The sequence below is a fragment of the Lactuca virosa genome, chromosome 8 (genome assembly GCF_052849685.1).
Source record: "Lactuca virosa cultivar CGN04683 chromosome 8, Lactuca_virosa_CGN04683_v6, whole genome shotgun sequence".
Classification (NCBI taxonomy): Eukaryota; Viridiplantae; Streptophyta; class Magnoliopsida; order Asterales; family Asteraceae; genus Lactuca; species Lactuca virosa.
The window spans coordinates 87,153,269-87,172,611 of NC_136433.1; the positions used below are offsets into that span (position 1 = coordinate 87,153,269).

Sequence of the window (19,343 nt, forward strand, 5' to 3'; positions counted from 1 at the left end):
AGGCACGGTGAGCACAAATGTGCAAGGATCCGTGGACCCGAAGGACACTTCGGTGCGTTTCCAAGGATTTGACAGAGATGAATCAAACGACTCATGGTTATGCTACACTCCAGTAACTGAGTCAAAACTCAAGAAATATGCTGCTTTCAGAAGAGCATTCCAGGCACGCAAGGAACAACAGATCAAGCAACAACAACAAAAGGAGTAAGAAATTCAGTCAGTGGCAAAGTATTGGGCAGATGCAATCAATAATGCCAATACCGTAGCCACCATTCAGAAGGTTCAAGACTGGATGACCGAGATGGCTGAGAAAATCCTCAGAGCTCAAGCGACAGGTGAAGGTGCAGGTCCCTCCAGAGTAACTCCAACTCCAACTCCAAATCCGATTCCAACTCCAACAGTTCATGAATCACAAGACGAAGGAACCGCAATAGAAGTCAGTTCTGCTCCCACCTTCGGTCTTGATGATGATGACATTCAGGAGGTAAACAAACCTTCTCCTTCTGATGATGACCTTATGATGTTCGACGAAGAAGAGGAATCGAGTGGCTCTCACCATTCAACTTCAAAACCCAAAGAGAAGAAGAAAAAGAAGAAGAATGCTGTCACAAGGAAAGAATTTCTGAGCTTACAAGCAAAAGTCGATCAAATCCTAGCTGCGGTCAAGCCAACTCAACCGCAACCAGAAGACACCCCAGGACCGCAGTCATTGATCGAACGAATAGAGCGCTTGGAAACGCGTGAGCGATTGGCTGCTGAGAGAATTTCTCTCAAAGTCGAAATGGAATCCGGTCCCTCGACAACAATCGACAAGCAGACCACAAGGACTTCATGGCTGCAGCGGAACGCCTCATCTCTGAGGTGACTGTAATCAAAAAGGATCTCCAAGCAGCCATTGCGGATCAAGCCACACAGTCTCAAAAACTGATAGCTGAGACTCACACTGCGTATGAGTCAACTATCTCAATTCTTCAAGCCACAATCAATAGACTACAATGATCCCTATCCTCCAACTTCCACGGTCCTGAAATCCTTCAACTCACCAAGGATATTCACAAGCTGCTCTTTAACTCCTCCATTCCCAATAATCAGCAGTTGGCCGATGCCCTCAGAGCTCAATTTCAAGACGTTTTTGCGAAAGTTGATGGCCTTCGAAAATGGCTTGAGGAAGCCCCTGGGTTGCATTCCTTAAGAGGGGGAAGTGAAGACGAAGTCCATCGAAGTGAAGAAGAAGTTCATCATTCAAATCACTCCATCTCACAGCATCAGAGTCCCCCCATCATTACCGAAAAAATTCCTACACCGCAACCATCTCATCATACTCCTCCTCATAACACTCCACCGCAAGAGGAGATCAATCCTGAAAAACCAGAGACTCCCCCTCACTTCAAAAACCTGGTTGAGCACATGTCCTCTCCAAGCTCAAATGACTCTCCTGCCACCACTCAAAGGAAAAAAGATTGGAAGGCAGCTAAATTGGCAGAGCTTATATGGAGAGAATGCGGTTTTGACACCATCATGGACGAATCCTTGATAAACTCTTGGATCAATCCTCACCGCAGACTGCAGGATGATGATTATAGACCTCACCTCACCTATGTTGAACCTCCTTCGGATGGCTACTGGGATGTTCCAATCTCCCCAAATGCCAAATACTTCACTGTTTTTGAACAGTTCGACCCCAGCCTTCCAGACCACAAGAGACTGCCAATGGAATTTGAGAGACTTAGTCATTTCTATGCTAAGCATGCCTCTCCAATTGAGAAGATATGGTCTAACGATAGACCATCCGCAGTCAAGAATTACAAGATTCGAAAGTTCATGAAGGCTGACTTCATCCAGTACATCCTCACCAGAAGGGAACACGACTATGTTCGCACCCAAGCTGACTTCCCTTGTATGAATCCGGAAGAAGTCTTCCTCATTGCAAAGGTGTTCCAGAACAAGTCGGAGAAGCATCCGAAGATGAAGATTGCCCTTGAAAGGGCTAATATTTTCCTGAAGGAAACTGTTTGCGATTTTGCTAAAATCGATGCGGACATCTACCCCACCATTGCCAAGAAATTTGATCTGCCACCACTCGACCCTGCACCAATGCCTACCGAAGGCTATCAAGAAAGATCCTTAGGTGCAACCAACTTTCCTGAACTTGGAGTCATTTTCAAAAGGAAGATCGATAATGTCAAATACTTCATTCCTATGACTGCCATGCATCGCCTCACCAGGAAGCAACTTGACATCTGCCGAACCGCAGTTGAAAAATCGAAGCACACTACTGCAGAAGTCAAGTTCGAGATATTAAGGAGAATCATCTGGTTGGAAAACATCAGGAAGTTTTGGTGGATCCTGATCAAGTTTCTTAAACTTGATAGCTGAACAAAAGTTAAAGAGGTCACTTAGGGGGAAATTGTTGAATCATAAAAGTGACCCTCTTGAACTTCAGCTACCGCAGCCGTCAAGCACCCGCAGTCAAGCTCCTTTATCAGCAACCGCATCCGGAGTCTCTACCTACCGCAGTCACTTTACTAGATTACTTTACTTGTCTTTTATTGTAACACTCTCTATTGTCCAGTATGCCTTACATGGCTACTGATAGAGATGTAATCTAGTGTACTTCGTGAGTCTCTATAAATAGAGCTCATTCTATTGTATTCAAAACACGCATCTATCTATTCTGAATACACATTTCTAAAGTTATCTTTTCTATCTCTATCTTACTACGCATCCCTTCTTACTCTCAAATCTTACTAGAATACAACTGATTATAACCTCTCTTCAGAGCAAGTCTTTTGTGACTTAATCACTAAGTTTGATCTTCCTTATTAACTTGGTTTGAATGCATTCCTTGTTATGAATCAACTTAAGTGTATACTTGATATAACAATTGTTGTCATTTCTATTTCTTTACTTTTTTCCGCAACTAACTCTCTAACTATATTATTGTTGAGCTTTTAGATCCTTTGAGATTAACTATTCCGCAATCTACTTGTTCTAACGTTTGTTCAAGTGTGTCTCTAAGTTTTTCTCTCAACACTTTTTCATATATGTATTCAATGTTTGGTTGTGTTTACTATGCTTGCTATGATACAACTGTTGTGATACTACACATGACGTCCTCCACCCCGGAACGTTTCCGCCGTTCTGGTTTCGGGGTGTTGCATATAGTATTTTAAGTCGTATATTTTTTTTTGTTCTACCGATATCTGGTGTACATATACTTGGTAAGTTTTAGGCTTGCTGCAACACCACAGTCACTCCCAAGCACATGTTGGTCATGTCTCGAATAAATATAGTTGATCAAGCTATATTGATCCTAGACATGATTACATAACTGCCCAGGTTTAACCGCAATGTTCAACATCCAATTACTTTTATTTTGTTCTTCTTGTGATTCTTGTTCTAGTATATACATATTCTGAATATATATTTATACTTTTATAACATATTGATATATTTTTAAAGTATAATTCTTGGTCAGAATGTTTTTATCCCAATGTGTTTATAGTTGTATATCTTTTATGATTGATATACTGAGTTCACTATAAACAATGCTCCGATACCAATCTGTCACAACCCGAAACCGGAACGGCGGAAATGTTCGGGGGCGGAGGACTTCATGTAAGTATCACAAAACATGCATTATAGTAGTCAAAGTACAGCCAACCATTGCATTAATAAATATAAGTTTTACATAAGTATTTTAAACATTACATATTTAAACATCAAAGTAGATACAGAAAACAACAGGAGTCGCAGTACGGTACTAAGCAGTCTTCTCAAAAGCTTCGGGGGTGTACCTGTCTACTAGAGCCCTGAGAATACAAGTAAGTTTTGAAAGAGTATCAACATAAAGCTGGTGAGTTCATAAACATTTTGTTATAGAAAGACGGTTCTCGGTTCTTTTGAAAAGTGCGATATCTTTCCCAAAAAACCTTATACTATCTGGTGTAATAAATGTATAAACCTCAAGTAAAATAAACTTTTGATATCTGTTGAAAGTGTTCCTCAAGAAAATCCCATATTTTCTTATGAAAAGCATGATTAAACCCATTTCTTCTATGACTTCTTGGTTCATACTAGTCACGCATAAACCCATGAGTTATGGAGGAAATATGAATATTCGTTAATTGATTAAAAAACCATCTGTTTATAAAATACTGATGTTTACCCTGGGAAATCCAGCATTTCCCTTAAGTGAAAGTTATTGAATTACCCGTTCTAAATCGGAAAGTACAAGTATCTACCATACTTATATCGTTTAAGCATTATTCCTTTTGAAAACCCTGGTTACCCCCAGTGATGTATATTAGTCTTATTACATAAATAAAACTAATTGAAAAGCCAAATCACGTAAACAAATGATTAGTTTATACTTATTGTGAGTCGTATAACCATGCTTGATATGACCAAGAGACCTTTACAACGTTCTTAAAGTGTTGGTTAAATGACATATGTCACCCCTGGCATGCCTGCCTAACTGTAGCTAGCTGTTCAGGTGTGGGATTGTCAATCCCGAATAGATCTATTCACAAATCTCACGCTCTCCCTCCAGGAGACTCTGGTTATACTAGGATAGGATTTAATTCAGTACACCTAAGGGTACAGTTTTGAAGTAGAGCCTCACAATATTGTACAATCTAGTTTACATGATTCATAAGTTCATTTCCTTAGTTTTGAAAACTACTTTGCAAGGTTAGTATCCTAACACTTTTTGTAAAACTGATTTCTATATCCGATGTATATTATTAATGAAAATATATTAAAAAAATAATATATTTGAACACAAGATTACTTGTGCTTTTACTTGTATTACCCCCCTTAAAACATTAAAAACTCGGAAAATGTATGGGTATGAACTCACCTCGAGTGAATGGTTTGAATGAAAGATCGGTATGAGATGCTGAGTGTCTAGTAAAGCCTCGAACACAATTAGATCCTATTTAACATGTAATAACACATATAGGAGTCAAATTAGGGTATTTCACTACTAGACATGATGGGAAACTACTCTAGGGACTTGGAAACACTTAAACTAAGTGTCAAAACTACATGTGATTGAGTGAGGGAGGTGTACGGCCACCTTAAGGGTGTATACGGCCATGGGTGTGCGGCCCATGAGTATACGGCCGTACACTCATGAAGAGGTGTGCTTTTGAGGTGTTTCCAAGGTTCTAACTAGCATCCAAGAAGTGTTCTAGGTCCCATGCTTAGTTGCAATGCGAGTTTGAGGCCTAAAATGTTCATCAAAGTGGGTTTACGGCCCTAAGAGGTGTGTACGGTCGTATAAGGGGTGTGCGACGGTACACCCTTCATGTTCATACCAAATTTGTCGACTTTAAGGTGAATCAAGGCTAGGGTCACGTCCAACTAGAAGATAGGGGTCAAACTCTCACTTTGGAGGGCCTTTAAGGGGGTGTATGGCCAACCTTATGAAGGTGTGCGGCCGTACTCCTTCAAGGGATGAAGAACATGATGAATCTTGATGAACCAAGACTTAGATCAAGGGGTCTTACAAGTATAACAAGCTAGAGGATGAAATACTCACGTTTTTGAAGCCTTGGAGGGTTTACGGTTGGAGAAACTTGAGGGAAAGGAAGTAGTCTACAGCCAAGAGAAGAAAATAATGAAGGAAAGGAGGTCTACCCATATATATAAGGGTGAGTGTGCGGCCATAAGGGGGTGTACAGCCGTACACCCATGTGTACGGCCGTACACTCCTCCTAAAGGAGTGTATGGCCCAATTTGTTACTCTTACGACTTGATAACTCATCCTTAATCTCAACCTTGGTTGTACTTAAGCTTAGAACACTTAAACGAACCCCTAAACAGTGCTAAAAGACAACATAAACGAGTCTAACATTGATTGAATTGAATAGATGAACAAGATAGAAGTTCCGGGTTGTCACATATTAATAAACTATTATAATTCACAAGTCAAGTGTTTTAAGGATAATATATCCTAATTAAATTGGTTAAAAAAAAATCTAAAATTTACAAATTAAACGTTACAATGTATCTTCATTCATATATCATTTTATAAATGATATGACCAACCAAAATGATATGAAACACAACTATATATGATTTTGAAAGTTCTAATTTTTTATATTGTTTATTTATTAGTTACTCCGTAAAGAGTCATATAATTCATAATATTATAAGTGTTATACACGTATAAGTGTCTTGTAATACTATAAGAGACATTTTTTTTAAAAGTTGGTGGGTGTTATACCATACTCATTATATTTTTCAAGTGTCACGTCATTTTTCATAATACCCTACAAAACTACAAAACTGGTGGGTGTCATACTTTACTTTACCACACTTTTGGTTTTTTTCAGTTAAATAAAATGTAATCAATTAAAAAACATTTTTGTTTTTTTTTTCATGTTTTAGTTGAATAACATGTAATTAACTAAAAAAACTTCATTAATTGATTACATTCCTAAAAAAAAATACATAAAAACGATCGCAATCCTAAAAACGACAAAAAAACATAAAAACGATTACAATCCAAAAAAAACGATTACTAATTGTAATATTTTTTCATGATGTCCACTCTAGCCTTCAAAACCATATCGAGCTCGTCTCCATAGAGATGATTGAAAGGTTTTGTTAAAAATTCCATATCCTGAGTTCTTTGTTTCTCCTCTTGAGTTCGTTGCTTTTCCTTTCTTGATCTTTTTTTCTCCTCCAACTTCTCATTTTCAAAACTCAAACGACTCTCAAAATTCAAATTATAAATTTCCAAACTACTAGCAACTCTATTTACTACATCTCCTCCTCCTGTTCCCTATATATTTGACGACGATCCTCTTCTATTGCCATATCTCGACCCATTGGACGAACTACTTCTTCAAGCTCGATCTCATCCACTTCGTTCAAATCAACCCCAAAATGTGCATCCGATGAAGTAGTGTAAGTTGTCTCGGAAACTTTGGTTCTGTTCGAATCACCTTCTTTGCTATCATACTCTTTTACCCATTTCGAGTACTTAGATAAAAACCTCCAAACTTCAAGAAACTTGAAGACTTCTTATTATTATCAACAAATTTTTTTTTAAGACTCGTCTCTAAAATTTGTTCATTACATTCCCCACTTTTCCGTCGAGTTAACAAATTACAATTGGGTTGGGTTCGGGTTGGTACGTCATGGTTGTGCGGGTTGGCGGGTCAAAAAATATAAACTCAACCCAACCCATATAATATATGGGTTGGTACGTCACGAGTTAGCGAGTTGGAAACCTCAACCCAACCCAACCTATATAACTCGTTTTAGTATATGGGTTCGTGGGCTCACAGGTTAGTGAGTTGAACCCAATCCGCATAACCCGTTTAATAAATAAGCAACACATTTTCAAAAAATTAAGTTTTTTCAACATAAAGTCATAAAGTAATTAAAGTCATTAACATCTAAAAAATGGTTTTCAATATAAAGTCATAAAGTCATTAACATAAAATATAATTGAAAATGAAAATATTCATATAAAGTTCAATTGTTAAAAAATATCCAAAAACCAATTCGATAATTCATTCATGCTAGAATTCCTATTTCTTCCTCCAACACCGACTTCATCTTGATGACCTTCAAATAGCAACAATATTCAAACTTAAATTTATGATCTTTTGAAAGCTACATAAATGTCGTCTACTATTTGTACTAAAAAGAACTCACGATTATACGAATACGTAAGGATGCATTCTTCCGTTCTTTGTTCATGACTGACTCGTGAGTATGTTGTATGTGTCTTTTCTTTTTTATTAGGGCACTGTAAAAAACTAGCCAGACGATTATACGAATACATAAGGAAGAAAATCAAATTTCAATAATAATTAAATATATCTACAATTTGTTAGGCTAGAAACGACTCCTTCCCCATTTTTCGTGCGGCAAAGCCATACCCGAATAAACCATTATCATATTTTTTTCGGCACCTCGGTAGGGTTACCGCATACCGCATCATGGTGCACCGTGTAGCCTAAACGGTAAAGACATAAATAACACATTTACAATCATTTGTTATATAGGTATACAATTATGCACTTGTATCGGTATACTTTGGATTTCATATGTTTATGAAATCAAAAGTCAAAATATGCAATTTGCTAATCAAAATATTGATAGTAAATTATTAATCTATAATGTGTAACTTTAATTTTAATTAAACATAACTTACGTGGTTTTAGAAAAATAAATAAATTATAGATAGTTGAATAAGTAAATATAAGAAAATAATAATATTCAAGAATATCTTTTTTAAATTATATTTTACGACACTAACAATGATGACATAGCTTTGTAAAAGCGACTTTTAACTCTTATTTTACAAAGAATTTTGCAAGTTAATATTATATTGAATGGTATTCATAAGTCTGATTTTATTGTTGTTTTTTTGTTGTTGTATAGACCAGCACATACGACCAATTTCTCAATTTTTAAAACCAATAGAAATATTTAAAATTAGTATAGATTCATGTGAGAGATAATCTTCGGTTCATGATACTTTAGCAACTTTCAAGCAAAGATTATTTGTACATAGATAGATACTTAAAAAGAGATAAACATACAAATAAAGGGTTATGCAACCCAAATGCAAAAGAAAAACTACAACTTATATATACTAAAAAATATGTAAATATATAGATAAAGGGTTACGCAACCCAAATGCAAAGCCCGAAAACATTGGACTTTAGGGTATTTTATGGCACAAAAACACCATTATACTTCCTCATGGCCTCTCGACTATCAATGGTGTTTGATCCGAAAGAAGTTTGGGTAGTTGTGCCCATAAATCCAGGCCTTGCGTATCGCCTTACGGGTTCGATTGGTTGTGTATGGAAGTCGAAATTACGGGCTCCACCGGTTCGTGTTGGGCCTGAACGAGATGAATAATTCACTGATTCTGTTAGAAAACTTAAGGCTTCATTGATATCATTGGTGGAGGTCGTCAGAGGATGATGTGTCATTGATGGAACAACACTGTGCCAATGGTTATTTGGACCCATAAAGTTTCCACTCCTAACATACCGGCTACCTTCTGAGATAGGGCTTGAAGGGCGATGCTTATTTGGGCCCAAAGAGGTCTTAATCAAGTCACTTTCTTTTGAGCGATATGGATCCATCGGACTTGTAAGTTGGTGCTTATTCGTGTCTGGAAAATTTTGGGTTTTAATCTTTTGGCCTTCTTCTGAGGGGTAGTTATGAGTTGGGCTAGTGGGTCGGTACTTATTTGGGCCAGACATGTTTTGGGTTTTTATCTTGTGACTTTCTTCTGGGGGATAACTATGTGTCGGGCTAGTGGGCCGGTACTTATTCAGGCCAGACATGTTTTGGGTTTGAATCTTGTGACCTTCTTCTGAGGGATAACTACGTGTCGGGCTAGTGGGTCGGTACTTATTCGAGCCTGACGAGTTTTCGGTTGTAATATTGTGTCCTTTTAAGGGGTAGCTGTGAGTTGGGCTAGTAGGTCGATATTTATTCGAGTCGGCCATGTTTTGGGTTTTAACATTGTGATCTTCTCCCGGGGGATTACTGTGTGTCGGGATAATGCTTCGGTACTTATTCGACCCTGATGAGTTTTGGGTTGTAGTATTATGGCCTTCTTGTAAGGGGTAGCTATGAGTTGAACTAGTGGGTTGGTACTTATTCGGGCCTAACACGTTTTGGCTTTGAAAATTGTTGTTGTGGTCTTCTTCCAAGGGGTACTTATGAGTTGGGCTAGTGGGACGGTACTTATTTGGGCCCAACGAGTTTTCAGTTCTAATCTTGTGGCCTTCTTCTGAGGGATAGCTATGAGTTGAGCTAATAGGCTGATAATTATTTGGGCCTAGAAATTTTTGTGATTTAACCTTGTGGCCTTCTTCTGATGGGTATATATGAGTCGGGTACTTATCTTGGCCTGACAAATTTTGGGTTTTAATCGTGGGACCTTCTCCTGAGGGATAATGACGCGTTGGGCTATCGGGCCGGAACTTATTGGGCAAGTTTTGGGGTTTTGTCTTGTGGTTTTCTTCTGTGGAGTAACTATGAGGCATGCTAGTAGGCCGATACTTATTCGGAATCGAGTAGTTGCTAGTCTGAATGGGGCGGCTTGCACCAAGTTGGACTTTGCTGAGAAATTTTTCCATAAGATTCTCTTGTTTGTGGTAGCCAGGCGGGCTCGAGTTCTCATGATCTGACCCATATTTTGGGTCACAATCTTCATATTGGTCCTTCAATGCGTATTTGGGAATGTATTCCTTGGAAAGCTCGATTTGGGGAGGTGCACTACCATAGTTAGTGTACCTGGTAGTAGGGCCATGGCGCCGCTCAATGGTCGTGGTCTCAACCACATAGTAATTAACGGCTTGTGTTGGCCCATAACCATAGCCACCTTCGTGAGACGGGACATTGGTGTAGGTCGAGTAGTCTTTGGTCACATATGAGTGCCCATCCATTTCTTCTATTGATTCAAAAGGTTTAGTGTTTTTTTTTGTTTGATTTGGCTATATGATCTAAATGGATGAAACGATATATTCTTATATACTACAAGAATTGGATGCAAATATATTTGCAATAGTGACACAATTTTAAGATTGGAATTTCATTCCAAGAATCCAATTCTCCACAATGTTTTATGATGGAAGGTGAATTCGAACATGTTCCGATTTACGGGTCCTTATAAAATTTGATATTTACCATAACTATGGGCACCCGAATATTTCTTATTTCATTTCAGTAATAGATCTTTCATACACCGATCAATATAAGACATCTACAATATTGTACACATAGAGTCTAAGGCAAATTATATCTTAAATACTATTAAAATTGAACACTGAAAAAAAACATACATGGATTTTGCTCATTCGCGATGTTTTTAGGCTTGCTTATGTTACACTTAGTCGTGTATCGGATTATTATTCTGGCCCAGAAGTTTCTATCCACAATGGATGTCCATCTAAGCCCGAACCAGTTGCTAGTCCTTGGGCTGGGTCATGTCAGTTTAGGCGTAGTGGGCCTTGGATACATATTTGCCCAATTAAAAAAACTTATGAATCCTGTATTCCTTACTCTCCTGCATCTACGTGTTTGCAGACGATAAAGTTCATGGTTCTTGTATTGTACAACTCGTGCACTTAAAGATGTTTTATGGAACTTAAATATTACATTGATACTAATAAAAAAAAAAGGTTAAGAAGAATAGGATTTTGTTTTGGGTCGAAATCGGACATATTCTCACTTATCAGCCTTCTGTGTGAAACTTTGTTTTTATCAACAAGTCTTTATTGACAAATAAATTCATCTGAATAATGGGTGGTTATAAAAAAGAAGATTCTTCTATTTTTTCGGATTATATTCCTGATATAAAGAAGATAGTTATGACATAAAGAACTCATTCGGCTTGTCCGCAACAATCATATATTTCTTCTAATGCTTATTTGATTTTACAAGATATATAATTTTTTTCTATGAATTTAGAAAAGTATTTCATTGCTATTCAACCAAAACACTTATAATTTAAATGAAAGAAAAAGATCTTATAAATCCAAATCTACATAAAGGGGAATCTTAAATGAACCCTCCATATGTATGTGGGTGTAGTGTCTGTTTATTGACCTTTACACACACATGTCCCGTGGGTTTTTTTTTAATAATACCCTTTGTAAAAATGACTATGGAAAACTCGTATGTACTTTGTTTTACAACCCCTTTCCACAAAAAAATTATATATATATATATATATATATATATATATATATATATATATATATATATATATATATATATATATATAAACAATTGAAGTATAAATTACAACAGAAAAAGATCAATTGAGCGAAAGTTCTTTAAAGGAATTTACAGGTCTTAAATTTAAATCATATAAGTAAATATTATCAAGTAAATTACTAAGTATTATTCATATTTTTTGGATTCGGTACTCCAGTTTTTGGTCTTTACTTCTTTTTTCTTTTTGTTAAAAAAAGAGTAGTAGGAATGGAGTTGAATCATATAATTGAATTATATATGAATGGATGACTTTTTACAACCAATCCAAGCTGACTTTTCTTTTGTCTTCATTTTATTGTCAACTAAACAAAAGTTAATGAGTCTTGAAAATATAAGTAACCCTCATTTTAATGAAACTGGTCAAAGCCACCAATGCCAAGAGTCAATTGTAGTACATGCAATCCCCCATAATTCCCATTTCTCAATAACCCTAATCAATTTCTTGAAACCAATAAATCTTCTATTATAATAGAAACTAAACTTCCCTTTGTATGTTCACACGTGCATGTACACACCAACAGATATTAATGTACATGTATGTTTACACATATTATGTATGTTTAGACATATGTATCCATGTACCCATCATAACTTCATAAGTATGTAAGAAGGTGTTTATACGAAGATTTAGGAAACTGAATTCGAAGGACAGTAAATGAGGTAGATGATATTTGACTATTCATTGTAATATCTTCTGTTTTGCAAAGGGAAAATGACTTACAAGCCCAACGAAGTTTCCAAACCGTTCAAAAAAACCTCAATCATGTTTTGTCTGTTCAAGAAAACTCAAAGAACTTGACCTTTTGTCTAAAAAAGCCCAATTGAGTTTCCAAACCGTTCAAAAAACCCCAATCATATTGTATGTTTAAAAGGTTAAGTTTGTTGGGTTTTTTTTGAACAAACAAAACATGAGTGAAGTTTTTTGAACGGTTTGGAAATTTCGTTGGGCTTACAAGTCATTTTCCCGATATGGTAATAAGCCATGTCATCTGTTTTTTTCTTTGACATTCATAAAATTAAAGAAAAGTGTAATTTAGTTGGGTTTTTTTAGACAAAATGTTAAGTTCGTTGTGTTTTTTGAACAAACAAAACATGATTAGGGTTTTTTTTAAAGGGTTTGAAAACTTCGTTGGGCTTGTAACTCATTTTCCCTTTTGCAAAAGTACGAACAACAAATATGTATACTACGACTTGTTAGGATAAGTAAATTTTAATAGGTTATATATATATATATATATATATATATATATATATATATATATATATATATATATATATATATATATATATATATATATATATATATAGAGAGAGAGAGAGAGAGAGATAGGTTCAGGTGTTTAATCTAGTTATTGTGTTATTGTATGCACAAATGTGTACCAATCATTCTTAAAGGGTATTAATGTAATCTTGCAATATAATTTATATTTGCCGATTTAATTAAAGTTTGATTGATATCAATCAAATTCCTAAATATCAGGCTATTAAATATGCATTTTATCAAAGAAAATAACACACACACACACACACACACACACACATATATATATATATATATATATATATATATATATATATATATATATATATCCATCGTATACGTTTTATTCCATTGCAGATTCATCGTTCATCATCTTCAGATCATTTTTCTTTTTCTGATCTTTCATTAATGGAGGTATTTTGTTCATGGACCTTTTTTTTATAGTGTTGAATTATCGTTTATCATATGCATATAAATTTTGTTATATTCATAGTTCAGAATAATCATTTATCAGATTCATTTCATATTTGTTCTTTATGATATTTCAGTGATGAAATTCATATTTTGAATTTTATTGTTGTGTTTTTCAGAACAAAGATAATATTGATAACAATAAGAAGGACTTTTCTGATAACAATGATCGGAATGTCAATCAATGCCAAGTGCATCAAGATCGGAAGAAAATAAGAAGATGTGAGATTTGTTTTGGTGTAGGTCATGATAGGAGGAACTGTCCTCAAGCAAGGGTCAAGAGAGAGTAGATGTTTAGTTCGTCATCATATTTTAGGAATTGAATAATGTTTTCAATTTAGTCTTATCGGATTTTATGGAGTTTTATTTCAGTATAATAATGATATGGATTCATGAATTACAGGGGTTTCTCCTTGTAAGTTTATGTTTTCATTCAATTAATATTAATAATTTTCATTTTGAGTTTGATTAAAATTTCATACATTTTCTTATTTATCATATGACTACAGATATGTTGTTGTAAATGTATTTTTGTTCTCATATTTTTGTATAAAACAATTCTTCGTAAATTGTTTTATACTTAATGTTATATGTACACATTCTGTTAGAATGATTGGTATAAAATACAATTCTTATTATTCGTACAGAACAAACAAAAACACAATTCTTATTATCAAAAGTACTAGAATGTAACTGTTGATTACAAGATACATAAAAAACAAAAACACAATTCTTATTATTCGTAAAGAACAAATGTTTCTAAATTCGTTTTACTTATTGATTAATTAAAGATTTCGTTAGAATTATTATTATCAAATTCTACCAGAATGCTAATTTGTATTACAATATACAGATCAAACATGAGAAAAATAAATTTACTGTTATTATTATTACATATATTCTTACAGAATAAGATTGTGGTATCATGATACCGTGATGTAAGTATGTCTATGTTAAGTTGTACGAGAATATACAGAACAAATGTGTGAAAAATAAATTTATTGTAGATCTTGTTTCAAATATTCTCACAGAATAACACTCTTGTGATATTAATTGATTTCTTAATATACGCGTTTATGCCATAATAAATCAGAAATCATTTGTAAATTCAATAAGTTTTTTTTAAGTTTGCTGAATTAATTTATTAAAAGTCTAATTTAAAACGCAGGATGTGTTGAAGTCATATCTATGGAATTTATTATATTTGGAATATGAATATGTCAAATATTTACAATATCATGATGAATAATACGATTTTGTGTTGATTCTTATCTTTACAATCTTTCTAAAAATTTTAAAAAACTAAATATTTGATAACAATGAATACAGATATCACGCATTTTTAGTTACATATCAATTACACGGTTTCTCCTTTTTTAATATATACTGAATTGGCTCAAAGTTTGTAATATTGAATTTATTTTGCTTTCTCCAATCAACTGATGTTCAATCGTGTTGTTACTTATCTTATGGATGATACAATATCAGCTGGTGACGATCATATTCATGATCAACATGAATATCTTAAGGATTATGAAGATTTCGGGTTACGGGATCAGGATTCTCTACATAATGTCGAGTTTTAAATATCTGAGAATAGCAATCTAAATTTAGGTGAATTTACTTTATATGTTTTTTATATTTGTTAATTTGTATAATAATAATGTTGAAATTTTATATTGTTTTTTGCGATATGGCGTAACTTGCACTTGCAAAGATGAGGATCCATTAGAACACATTCAAGATCACATATATGACAATTCCGAATATCATTTCGGTGATTCTAGTAATCATAACCCAGGTGATGTATTTTAAGTATTTTTTTTCTTTTTTATATATATTTACGTATCCATTACACATACTCTAATTAACAGATGCAGAAAACGAATTCGAGTTCAATGATAATGAGGCAGATTATACTATAGACGATGATAACATTGATTTTCAGAAATGTTAGTATATGAAATAGAAAAAAGTTTAATAAACTAGATTAATTCTTTGCCACTTTTTTAATTTTTTTTATGCAGAACAATCTCATGTTACACATGATTATGTTTCTCCTGGTGGATCATCTTATTGGATTCCTGTTGTTTCAGACAACATCAAACCAAAAATCAATTCAATTTTTGATTCATATACAACAACATTATCAATGTATTACAATTATGCATCATTAGCAGGCTTTGACGTCAGGCTTGGACCATTTAGAACAACCGAATCCGGCATTACCACACAACGACATTTGCTATGCAATCGGGAAGGTAAACCAACAACCGCTAAAGTGGATACTTTGGACCCTTAACATAATAAGATTCAGAGAAGGAAAGACTCATTTAGGTGCGAATGCAAAGCGAAAATTGTTTTTATTCTAGTACATGGTACTAATAAATATAATGTTGCTGAATTTGTCGAACAACATAATCATAAGTTGTTTGGTAAGGACAATATGTTTTTGTCTCGTACAAAGAGGAAACTTGATTATTCACAGGAGATCTTTATTCATAACTTGTCAAAGCAAAATATTGGTGCCTCAAGAGCACATATATTGTATTCCGGACTTCAGGGTGGTTCTGACATTCGAGGTGGGTTGGTTTCTGATTTCAAGAACAGTACGAGAAATCTCAATTCTTACATAGGTGCCAGGGATGCAAAATTCCTTGTAGTGAAGATGCTGGAAAGGAAAAAAAATATCCCAAGTTTTTCTTTCGATTTTAAAGTTGTTGAGAAAAAATTGAATTCGATTTTTTGGGCTGACGAAACCGCAAAGTACAACTACAATGCTTTTGGAGACGTTGTTTCTCTGGATGCCACATTCAGCATGAATAAGTATTTTTAAATTTTGCAATAATTTCACATAATTTTTCTTGCTTCCAATAATGCTTACCAAATTTTATCTTTTTAAACAGATATGATATGGTTTTCGTACCTTTCACTGGGATAGATAATCATAAGAAATGTGTGACTTTTGGTGCTGGACTTTTGAGTAGAGAAGATGCTAGTTCTTACTCTTGGCTGCTTAGAGCATTTTTGAAAGCATTCAAAAAACAACCTACGCTTGTTCTTACAGATCAAGATTCAGCTTTAAACAAGGCTGTTAATGAAGTATTTCCAATGTCAGCACGTAGGTTTTGTATGTGGCATATTACAAAAAAACTTCCAAACAAGGTGAATAATTTTTTTATATTCAACACAAAGTCACTATGTTTACCTTGTTAGTACATATTGTTCAATCAGAAATTAATTATTTCAAAACAGAATATATGCCAGAACTACAATTCAAAACGACATTCTGCTAGAATTTTAAGCTAAATTCTGTTAGAATTTATATTTTACACCATTCATACCCTTCATTCATTATACAGCACAATTATATATTTTATACTAATATATATTTTTTATTTTTATTCAGATAACATCGCAACTAGCCACAAACTCAGCTTTTCGAAAGCGTTTTCACTCTATAATTTGGAATTCTAAGCTGGAACCACATGATTTTGAAAAGGAATGGAAATCTTGTTTAAATGAGTTTAACATTTCAAATAACAAGTGGTTGCAAGAGATGTATAGGTTGCGTAGACGTTGGGTACCTGCATTTTTCAAGGACATACCGATGTCTGGTCTTATGAGAACTACATCATTGTCGGAAGGCCAAAATTGGTCGTTTCAGAACAATACCCTTACTGGTTCTTATCTTTTAATGTTTATGATGACATTTGAGGGTGTTATGGAACGACAAAGGCGTAATCAAGTTTTCAACGACTTTAACACTGCTACAACACTTCCTAGATTCATCACATCTAGTCCAATTGAACCACATGCTTCAAAGGTCTACACTCGTAAAAAAATTTATCAGGTGCAGAAAGAGATTTCAGATTCTGATAACACTTATTTCCAAATGAGTGTTACTTCTAATAATGGTGTTGACACTATTATTGTTTTGGAAAAGCAAACGAACATAACAACAAGGCAACCATCAAGTCCTGTTGTTGATGACAAACTTGAGGAATACCATTACGATCGTCTTACAGAGGATACCCAATACATCATACGTTATTACTTTAACACTGCATAATTATTTTTTTTAATCACACAACAAAACTTTATTACTGAAACTCATATTTTATCATACATATTCCAGGTTACACACTCAACAATAGATGGTTCATACAAATGTACCTGCATGCATTTTCAACATGTCGGTATTTTGTGTAGGCATATATTTTGTGTTTTTAAGTACTATAATATTGAACAGATTCCTGAAGAATACATTATGAGACGGTGGCGTCGGGATGTTGTTCCAACAGAATTGCTTAAAAGGCGTTTTTCTAATTCTTTACTAGACTCTAACTCTGACATGACGGCTATTGAAATTTTCTCAAACGTAGATCGTTGTGTCTCATTTTTAAGCCATGATGCATCGAAGTTAAAGTCATACCTTGAAGAGTTGAATAAGCTGAAGAAAAAATTTGTAGATGATTGTCCAGCCCCTGAGATGCCATCAAGAGAATCATTCTACAACCAGATTATAGGCGTAGAATTAACTAATGATGCTCCCGATATTGACAATCCATCAGATATTCGTAATAAGGGAACTGGTAGTCGTGGTAAGAGATTAAAATCAAAAAAAGAAATGCTGGAAAAAGTATGTTCGAAGCCTAAGCGAAAGTGTGCTTTATGTAAACAGATGGCTAACCATGATAAACGAAATTGTCCTCTTAAAAAACGTGTCTAAGTAGTATGCTTTATATGTAGTTTTTGTTTTAATATTATATTACAGTAAAACTTTTTCATCTTTAGTTCTTTTATTGCTTACAAATTTCATAGTCTTTAATAAAATTGTCATATATTGTTATACACTTTTGCATAATTTGTAACAATTCGTATCTACCATTAATGACTATCCTAACTTCTAACAACATAATCTTCATACATTCTACCACGATTAATGTGTATCCTATCTGAAATATAACATTGAAACAAACATGGAAAATCATAATGTTCATACATTCTACCACTTATAATCAAGCACATATATTCTATCAGAATATCATGTATATATAATTCTAACAATTTCTATCCACGATTAATGTGTACACTAACTTGTATCAAACTTCCACAACAAATGCATATAATAATTACATTCTTGAAAAACAAAACTTACATGTACATTACAAACCATCTTTCAACACATTATTTTGTTACACTCTACCATTTGTAACATAAGTTATTATATTCTTTCAGAACATTATGTACAGACAATTCTAACAATTCTTATCCATGATTAATGTGTATCCTATCTAACAATTCTAACAATTCTTATCCATGATTAATGTGTATCCTATCTGAAATATAACATTGAAACAAACATGGAAAATCATAATGTTCATACATTCTACCACTTTTAATCAAGCACATATATTCTATCAGAATATCATGTACATATAATTCTAACAATTTCTATCCACGATTAATGTGTACACTAACTTGTATCAAACTTCCACAACAAATGCATATAATAATTACATTCTTGACAAACAAAACTTACATGTACATTACAAACCATCTTTCAACACATTATTTTGTTACACTCTACCATTTGTAACATTAGTTATTATATTCTTTCAGAACATTATGTACAGACAATTCTAACAATTCTTATCCATGATTAATGTGTATCCTATCTGAAATATAACATTGAAACAAACATGGAAAATCATAATGTTCATACATTCTACCACTTGTAATCAAGCAGATATATTCTATCAGAATATCATGTACATATAATTATAACAATTTCTATCTAGGATTAATGTCTACACTAACTTGTATCAAACTTCCACAA

At 34.1% G+C, this 19,343-nt stretch overlaps 1 protein-coding gene across 1 annotated transcript; it reads left to right on the forward strand.

Annotated features, from left to right (window-relative positions):
* The first annotated feature begins 13,438 nt into the window (after positions 1-13,438).
* LOC145130592 (protein FAR1-RELATED SEQUENCE 9-like) lies at positions 13,439-18,233 on the forward strand. Its single transcript, XM_079065366.1, has 9 exons — positions 13,439-13,444; positions 13,621-13,692; positions 13,905-13,916; positions 14,011-14,065; positions 15,529-15,762; positions 15,874-16,327; positions 16,408-16,666; positions 16,911-17,463; positions 17,629-18,233. Exons 1-9 carry the CDS (start codon positions 13,439-13,441, stop codon positions 18,231-18,233), a joined length of 2,250 nt encoding a protein of 749 aa, XP_078921492.1.
* The last annotated feature ends 1,110 nt before the right edge of the window (positions 18,234-19,343 follow it).